General features: G+C 34.0%; 1 protein-coding gene across 1 annotated transcript; it reads right to left on the bottom strand.

Moving 5' to 3' along the window:
- Positions 1 to 2,634: 2,634 nt before the first annotated feature.
- On the bottom strand, positions 2,635 to 9,496 carry LOC107889486 (carbon catabolite repressor protein 4 homolog 1). Its single transcript, XM_016813927.2, has 12 exons — positions 8,625 to 9,496; positions 6,455 to 7,208; positions 5,828 to 5,914; positions 5,659 to 5,742; positions 5,495 to 5,581; positions 5,317 to 5,403; positions 4,117 to 4,170; positions 3,928 to 4,019; positions 3,708 to 3,822; positions 3,460 to 3,604; positions 3,144 to 3,299; positions 2,635 to 3,027 (listed from the first exon to the last, which is right to left on the bottom strand). The coding sequence occupies exons 1-11, from the start codon at positions 8,780 to 8,782 to the stop codon at positions 3,154 to 3,156; spliced, it is 1,809 nt and encodes a 602-aa protein (XP_016669416.1). The 5' UTR covers positions 8,783 to 9,496; the 3' UTR covers positions 2,635 to 3,027; positions 3,144 to 3,153.
- Between the last annotated feature and the right edge of the window lie 226 nt (positions 9,497 to 9,722).

Below are 9,722 nucleotides of genomic sequence, written 5' to 3'. Positions count from 1 at the left end.
TATATTATACTCACTATTACTTATTATTGCCAACATGTTATGATTTACTTCACTCTCATTACCCACCACTAGTAATACATTCTTGTCAACTGACTTATTTCTCATCTTGTATAAAACATGGCATTTCTTTCGTAACATATTTTGGTAAGGGGGAGTGCTATTTGTACACTTAAGTGCAAGTGCACTCTTTGTTCGGCACGGAGAGAGAGAAGAAGCACTTGTATTCTAGAGAGTTGTTAAGAAGAGGACTTGTAAACAGTATCTATAATTGAGCTTTTAAGTCAATACTCTCCAAAACATCTTAAAGGTGAAGGAAACCTAAGAATCTTACAGATTTTCTTAGGCTTAACTCCACAGTCTTCCGAACATGGAATGTCGTTTTTAAGGTTAACACTACAACCTTCTCAGCATGGAGTGTTGTAATCAAGGAATGCTCCTGCCAATCTTCCTAGGCTTAGCTCCATAATGTTCCAAATCTAGAAGGTTTTTTGGTGAGGAGAAAAAGTGTTGCTAACAAGTGAAAAAAAATGTACAAAGAGAAACGGGGAGAAAGATTGGAGCAAACCTTTTAACATTGAGTGCGACAGTAAAGGTGAAAAAGGGCTAAGTGTGGTTGGGATTAAGGCGGAGCAAATGAAATGGTTGAAAGAGCTTTTAGAGAGAGTTTAGAAGTCTAAGAAATTTGTCAAAACGCCAAAAGCCCACTCACATAGACTCCTATTTATTAGTTTAAGAATAATAGTTACAAAGTTAAGCAATTAATAGCAGTAATGTGATTAATTTTTCGATTACAAAGAGATTAAGGTTGGAGAAAAGAAAAGGTTGAAAGAGCTTTTAGAGAGTCTAAAAGTCAAGAAAATCGCCGAAAGGGGAAAAAGTTCCTTAGAAGTTGTTATAGGTTTATTAATTACAAAGCTAAATGATTAATAAGAGTGTTGAGATGAATTTTCCATTATAAAGAGGTTAAAGTTGAGCAAATAAAAAGGCTGAAAGAGCTTTTAGCGAGAGTTTAATCAAGTTATGAAAATGCTGCAAGTCCCCTCACAACTGTTGTTTCTAACAAAAATTATTCTATGCTGATACTTTTCTTGAAAATGTTTTTGTTCTAAACAATAATTATTCTTAAATAATATTATTCTAAATAGAAGTTTTTGAATATAATTGCTCTTCAAATGCAATTATTTTAAGCAAGAGTTGTTTCGAACATAAATTATTTTTAAATGGTAACTACTCTTAATTACAACTTTTATAAAATAAAGTTCTATTTTGAAACATAACCATTGGCGAATCTAAGGGGTGGTAGGAGTCCCGACCCTCCTAAAATTTTCTTTTTAACCATTTAAAATTTTTAAAATTTTAAATTAGTAAAATAAAATTACACTTTGACCTCCTCTAAAAATGATAAAATTTTAATTTAATCATTTAAAAACTACACTTTTACTATCATAAAAATTATAATTTGATTTCAGTCTCCTAAAAATATTTTTTGACTTCACCCCTAAATAACTATTCTCAAACAATGATTTTTATGAAGAAGAATTATTATAAACATAAGTTATCTTTTTTATTAACATTTGTTATTGCGAAATCAACTATCTACATTTTTTACTGCATGAGAATTCTGCAAAAAAAATACAGTGTGGGATAGAGAAAAAAAACGATAGAATAGTTATGATTTTATGATTTTGTAATCCTAAAAAGGGAAAAAAAAGGGCATAAGTTTGTCATGTCATCGTCCTTTATCCCCAAAAAAAAAGGGAAAAATGCTATTACTTTTCTCCGAAAAAAAAAGGGAATAACACGATATTGTGCTTCCTTAAAAATTGAGAAAAGCATGCTATTGATTTATTTTAGTATTATTTTTCTTAAAAATTTGATAATAGCTATCCTTTTGTTCAAAAAGAGCATTCTATTGTGAACAGGAATAGAATGTCATCATTTTTTTTTAATCTAGGAGGAGCTTGTTATTTCTTTCCCTAGAAAATACCATTACTTTTATCTAAAATAAATAAATTAGTATAACGCAATTATAATGCCGAAATATACAACATATATTAATATAACCACTTAGGTTTTCTTTACTTCATTATTGTAATTTTTTATAATAAACTTTTGTAAAAGTTATTTTTAATTAATTAGACACCTGTGAATGTTGAACTCTTTTTAACCTTATTGCATTGTAAAGTTTCGTCAACTATCTCTACAATCACGAATGTTTAGTTCTTTGTTAAACAAATCAATCAAACTAAACTAATGTATCTACATTGTGATTAACATATGAAAAATATGGCGTTTTGTTGGATGTTCCTATTAATTGTCCTAAGTTAGGACGCAAGTTGGAATTTGGAACAAAAAAAGAAATCACAAATAGAATATAAAAGGAGAATAAGGTAAAGAGAAAAATCAACAAACAATTTTTTGCCAGAGATTTTATTTAACAATTTATCCAAATCACATTAAGATTCAAATTTTCACTACTTAATAATATATATATGCAAGTATGACCAATTCATAAACCATTGAAATACAATATTAAAATACTCACATCGATTGCTTGGTGAAGATCAACTTGATAATGAGTGAATTTTGTTTTAATGATGCAAACAAGAAGATTTTAGTTGCAGGAGAGAAGAATAAGAAAAGAAAATGATTTTATTATATTTTATTCTTGGGAAGGCAAAACGAAACATGAAGCTTTAAAGATAAGATGGGAAGGCAAGGCATGCCATGCCACTAATTAAACCACCACTTCCTTTGCAGAAGAAATTTTAAGGTACAAAGGACAATTCACTAAAATTATATTGAGCCGGTGAACACTTCTATTTGCCAAAAAAAAAAAAAAGTAATCATTTTTCTATGAAACAAAGGTGTTGACATATTACAAAGCAGATAGATCAAAGCAAAGATCCCTCAATCAAAGAGAATTTACCTTAAAAACACAGGGAGCTTGATCTATCATTCTTACAAATACCTTTTATCTGTATCCATCGGCTTCTCAAGAGTCATTTTCTTGGCCATCTTCATGACCTAAACAACAGGTAGCCGCTTGTTATTTTACATATACAACTAAACCCAGCACAGATACATACGGACTCTCTTGCATATATTGTGTCATTTAAAACTGAGGGTGCATTACATCATACCTTAAAAGTGTTAACGTCTAGGCCTTGTCTGGAACCGGAATTCAGCTAACAGTGCTATATGATCAGAGGACCACTCTGGAGAAGGAAGGGCAGTGTCTTTCCTCAAGCTATCCTCATCCAAGAGTTCCAATAATGCCTCCACTGTTAAAGAATCCGCTGAAAGTACAAAACAAAATACTCATAAGCATCTGCATCAACCTAAGATATCATATATCTAAGTACACAAGAATCTCAAGTCACGGCATTCAAGATAAATTATAATTTGTATATGCACTATCCAATCCAATCATCCAAGTGTTTTGAAAGAACAACACACCGGTGTAGAATATGTAATCCAGGGTGCCGATAAAATCTCTTGTGCAATTTGTTAATAAAGGTTCATTAGTTGTGATGTCCATTTTTCTTCTCTGATGTTCCAAACCAAGACCAACACCTCTCGCAAAGGGTGAGTAGGCACTAACCTATTCAAAGAAACAAATTTTGTCAAATACAAGCTGTGATTAAAGTAATAGGATTTAGAAAAAAAAACATAAGCTACTTATTGAAGCACTAAAGAGAGTTTACCAGTGGCAACTGATGAGTCAACTTGCTGTGAGGACGCAAAATCGCAAGAGGATCTACCAATAATTCTGGATGCAGTGGATCTACCTTTCCCATAGCAAGAAGTGAATGGGGAGCACTATGAAAAATACAACAATACACATAATTTGGAAAAAGTCTAATGCAACAAAATGGTCTTAAAGCACTACATAATCTAATATAATGTAAAGGATAACAGTATTACCTCCCAGGAACTGAATTAAAATCCCCACACACCAACATTGGAATGTCTGCACTTGCAGCTATTTTCTCCAATCCCTTCAAGAGGGTATGCACCTACAACATTATAGAGAGAACACAAAATAAACGATTATTTTGAAATACAGATACATTTATGTATAAATAAAGAAAGAAATTAAAGAAAAACTAAAACCTGCCAGATTTTGACATCCTTCAACTCTGGTGGAACATTTACATGTGTATTTGCCTGCACTCCAAAACCAGGAATGATAGGAAACAATTACATGATGCTTGTAGACTAGAAACTACAGAAGAGTTGCAAAGAATATAAATGAACAACTAAGCTGTCTTTAGATAAGTCAAGTTTCATGAATGTAAAGAATAGCCAAACTTCTAGAAGAGATGAGTATGATAACATTTCTATTCCATCTTTGAAAAAATAAAAATGGAAAGGAGTAGGCAGAGAGACTAAAAGAACCAAAACACAATAAAGAGAGAGCACATAGTAACCAGCCAATCTAATCCAAATTGGCATTTGGTTAGTCAAAATCAAGTATGCAGAAGTTTAGTGGGATTTTGATGCTTCTTATCTATGTTACTTGAACTTGGGTGAGAGTGTTGGATGATGTGTTTGACACATGCATGGTCAGATTTTTCTAAGTTTGTCCATGTATTTGGAGGATCCTTAGAGGTCACATCCCCATATCTATGTGCCGGACACATGTACATTAACAAAAATGAAGAGTTGGAGCAACATAGCTTCTAATTGCTGGAATGTGTTGTTCTCAAGCAAACTTTTTAGCTGGCCAACCTAAAAGATCAAAATCCCATTATACAAATATAGGAACACTCATTAACCATTTTGGGTACATTACACCAGCTTTCTGCATCACAACCTGCCTGCCGCCTGCAGAACGGTTCACACCTGTATATGGATCTAGAGAAATCAACCTGCCTATAGAAAGCAACAAATTACACACATCCATGGCTACGAAACTAGAAATACACTACTTTAAGTAAAGCTAGGCAGACCAAGAAAAAGTTACTCTTCAAATCCTCTAGCAACAAATTCAACAAGCTGTGCAAAACTTGCCTTTTTACGTTTCAGTTTTAGATTATATAGGACAAAACCCAGGTAACATAGCCCATTAGTTGAACTCAAGCCTATAAGGCTAAAGATACTCCCAAACTATCCTTTATTCATTTATTTCAGGGCAGAACAGCCGCAGCAAGATCAAAGCATGTTCAACTTGCCAACAGCCCAATAAAAAAAACCCTGATATGATATCATGTTTTGACCATGAATAAAGCATGGAAGTAAAATAATGTGAACTAGAGAACATATAATAGAGAATACCAGACAGCATAGAAGAATAAAAAGAACAATTCATACCACACAAAGAAGCTGTCGCTTCCCAGGATTGTCAGCTCCCTGATTACTAAACTTTGCTTCCAGAACCACAATTAAGGCGACATTATCCTGCAGATGAAGAAGAATTTACATGATATGATCATTTATGTACTGTTAGAGAATGAATACAGATCAAAATTAGCTATAATAGATTTATTACCTTAACCAAACGATTTAAAGCAGCTTTCTTCTGAGTAGTTTGAACTGCAACCTCAGTCAAGGATTGAGCAGCCTTATTAAATTCAACCTGCAAAAGACATGATTTACTTTAGCAAAGAAAAACAAAATAGAATCCCATATACCACATTAGAAATACTTCCGAACCTCATATTTTTTGACATGAGAAAACCTATCTCTACGGAAAAAAGTAGCACAGCCATCAATTGTATGGATATTTCCACCGTAAACCTGTGTCATAAACAACATAAATTATACATTAAAGAGTAATATCATTAAACCAGTGAGATGGGTATCTGAGGAGTTCTTAAGCAACCTCATTTGTCTTCCTCTTGTATAAAGCTTGATACCCATGTTTGTCCAGCTCAGGGGCGAAAAATTCCTCGAAATGGTCATTTTGCACCTGAAAAGATGAGAACAGCAGGTAATTAGGCACACGCTTTGTTCACCTAGATGACTGAAGGCTGAAGATGATTTCTGGCTGATGATGAGTTGAATCCACCTAAAGAAATTCTGGCCTCCCAAATCATTTCTCATTCAACTATGGTCTCTTCTTTGTTTTCAGGAAACTCCATTATTTCTTAACAAAGATGGAAGAAGAGCAAACTGACTTCCTCATTAGCATCGCTCATCACTACTTCCACTCTTAGATCAAAAAATTATGGAGGCAAATAAAACCTTTTAGGTGCATTTATATATATAGACATACACACAGACAGTTTGCATTTAAAAGAAAAAACAAAGGATACAGGTGAGCATTAACCCAAATCTAAGAATGACAAAAGTGCACAAGATCTACATCTCCAACCAAAATAAAATAGTAAACAATAAACATGGAAGCAATTTTTTATCATGCAATAAAATTCAAAGTTATCTCTCAGATCAAAATGGAATTTTAAAAGGCAGCCATCATCATTCATCAAATGCTAACTGAAAGTATTACCTCTTGAAGACAAACAATGTCTGCACGATAACCAACAATTTCTCGCAACAAATTCTGTCTGCGGTATGGCCAAGAAAGAGCCCATGATGGACAATAACTGTATAACTCACTACTGGCATATGTGTCAGACAATATGTTGTAAGACAGAACAGTAAAAGTTCCAGAAGATGAAATACGGCCATCCGAATCAAGCTGTCCCATCGTATCAGTTCCGCTTACTGGGATCAAGCGCCGAGGAATAGGGGAAGGTGCAGGAATAACACGAGATGTCAAAATAGTATTGGGATGTCCAACAGGTAGTTTCATTTCCATATCAACAACAACACACTCAAACTTGAGAACATGGCCAATATCATCTGCTGAGGGTGTATATGTTTTAGAGCGTCCAACTTCAAACCAGGTTTCACCACCACTCCTCTGTGTAACTGCAGCAGGATACAGAGATGTAGAACCATTTGTCAAGCTAGCGCTTGAAGCTGAACCAGTTAAGGTAGCATTAACAACTCCAGACCCTGTGCTATTGAAACGGCCAAATATCTCTTCTTCCTCATTTCCATTTTCATTTACAGAACTAGCAGCATGGTCATGCAGAACACGGTGATGCTGCCATGCATCTGAGAAGCACTTTGGAGAGCAATGGTAACTTTTAGCAACAGGTATTTTAGCCTTCACACAACCTAGGCACTGCAATGTGGCTTGCTCAGAGGGATGGACACTACAGACAGCAACTTTCCTATCACTTTGTATGCGATACCTGTGAAATAGAACCAAGAAAGTAACATTTTGTATTAGACATGTAACATAAATGGAAAATTGTCCTGCTATATGAGTATTCACTTGATCCTGGAAGAAGACAGCATAATCAGATGAAAAGATCTTAAATCACAATAATAGGTGCACAGGATACAGGCAAGATACTCTCTTTCCCAAATAGCAATCCAGCAATTATAATAAGAATGCATAACATCCTCATCTCAAAGTTCAGTAAAACTACAAGGTACCTAAAGTATGCTTCAACCATTAACAGACATAAATAATATCTTATAAGGGTTAAATATTTTTGTCTTGCTACGAACGATCTAAAGAGTAACCAATGACTAAAAAAATCAGTTAATTCAACTTTATATTACCAATTGCTACATGCAACTGATGTCAAGGATAGAGATCTATGAACTTTTGTGATGAAAAATATTGTAACTACAACGACTTTCTATTACCTTTCAAGGCATCTCTAATACTTCTAAGAATGTAACCAGACTTACTTCCACCCATGATTTGGTTTAAATAGGAAAAGCTTAAAATAGGCAGGAACATATTAATTGCCTCCTTACTACCTTTTCAACCGTTTACATTGGCTGATTAATATGCATCCAGTCTTTTAACTGCACAATTCCTTGTTCATATAACCAAGATTTAATGTAACGTACTTCTCAATCTAAGTTGAAACATTCTAACAAGTTTCACAGAGATAAAGATGCCAGGGCGTCACAATAATAAAAACACCCACAACAATTATTATTAGTGACAGAACATTCTAGCTAGAAGAGCCTGTTCATCATGGAATGTTGTATCCATAAAGTGTCATTCCAATTTAAGCAGAGACAGAGGATGACATCAGATAGGTGAACAGCGCAAACTAAATCCAAGTAAAACCAAACAAATGGCATGAAACTTAAAGCCATAATCGGAATCAAGAAACTACTACTTAGGCTTCAAAAATTACAAAACCAAATCATCAAATTAAAAGATTAATCCAGCACGTAAAGTAACAAAACACAGACTGCAATCAAGTCAAAAGCAATCACAGTATCTCCAATAGCACAAGCAGAAAGTCTCAACTTATAAACCTCAATTCCATACTTTCCTCCGTGTAATTATTTCTAACCGCCCATCAAAGAAGCTCCATAGAATGTATTTACTTAGAACAATAAAATATATATTAACCAAAAAACTAGTTCAACCCAATTGACCTAAACGAGACTACCAAAACACCGAAAAAAAAACTAATAAAAAACATAAAAAAAGGCAGAGAAGTTTCGTAATACAAACACTTACCACCCACTAGAAGAGGGGGGGGAGAAACTTTAATTTTTAATTAAAACACTCACCAGGCATAAAAAGGCTCATATAAGATTAAATGAAACCTGTTGACGGATTTAAAAACACTTACCACTTGTACCTCAAGAAATGACCATCAAGAGGGGCCGACTCAGGCACGTCATCGGTGGTAACGGTCTTGTCGGGTCTGCGTAAAAGCAAGTAAGGCGTGAGCTCGCAGCCAACAATTGGTATATCAGAAGGGAGGTGCACCCGTAGCACGCTCAGCATGCTTTGACTTTTACGGCTTCCTTTGTCACAGTTCACAACGGTCACTGCTTTTTAAGCCTATTGAATCCAATCCCACACTAATAGTAGCAGCAGAACAAGAAATGACCTCGAAACGATGAGCAATCCTGTCAGGGCGGAGTCCAGGCGGATCCGCCATTTACTTGAGCAAAGAACAAGCCAGCCTTGACCCGAAATCACCCTTTCTTTTATTTTCTTTTTTCCCAATCAAACAAACCCTCGAAAACCTCTTAATTTAATCTTAAAAATAAAATGCAAAGTTAACAACAGATCTTGTAACAAAATCTAGGGTTTCGAAAAGAAATGATAAAACGAATGAAAAAGAATGGAGGAAATAGGAGATCGAATGATAATTAGGGTTTTACAGAGGAAGTGGAAAGGAAAATAAGAGAGACAAATTAATTATAATATAAAAAATTTGAACGACGAAAAATAAAATAGTAGCAGTATTTAGTTTAGAAAAAGTTCAAAAAAAAAAAACAGAAGAGATCGAAACTTAAAAAGTGGAAGGTGGCGCGGCGAGGCGTGGTGGGGGTGATGGCAATGGAGCGGAAGGGTGGCTTTGTTTGGGTTTTCCCCTCGTTGATTCGGAGTTCAGCTCTTTATATTAAAAGATGAGAGAAAGGCGAGGGAGTCGCTGTTTTTTCATTTTTATCTTTCAAATTCTTTTTTTTCTTTCTAGTAAATGACAATGTCAATCATAAATGATGATCTCCATCTTTGCTTTTTATTTTTTTATTTTTAATTATCCATTAATACTAATAATTGAAATATATTATTATCTGAATTTCATTTATAGAATATATATTCTTAGAATTTATTTACTTTTATCAGTTCTATTAGTTATAATTTTTTTCTTTTACATTTTTTTAATTATTATTTTTATAGTTTATAGGTTTAATATGGCATAATGACAAGTTTA

Source organism: Gossypium hirsutum, chromosome A09, assembly GCF_007990345.1.
Source record: "Gossypium hirsutum isolate 1008001.06 chromosome A09, Gossypium_hirsutum_v2.1, whole genome shotgun sequence".
NCBI lineage: Eukaryota > Viridiplantae > Streptophyta > Magnoliopsida > Malvales > Malvaceae > Gossypium > Gossypium hirsutum.
Note: the sequence above shows the minus strand (reverse complement) of the source record. Positions and strands in the feature narration are given on the sequence as shown.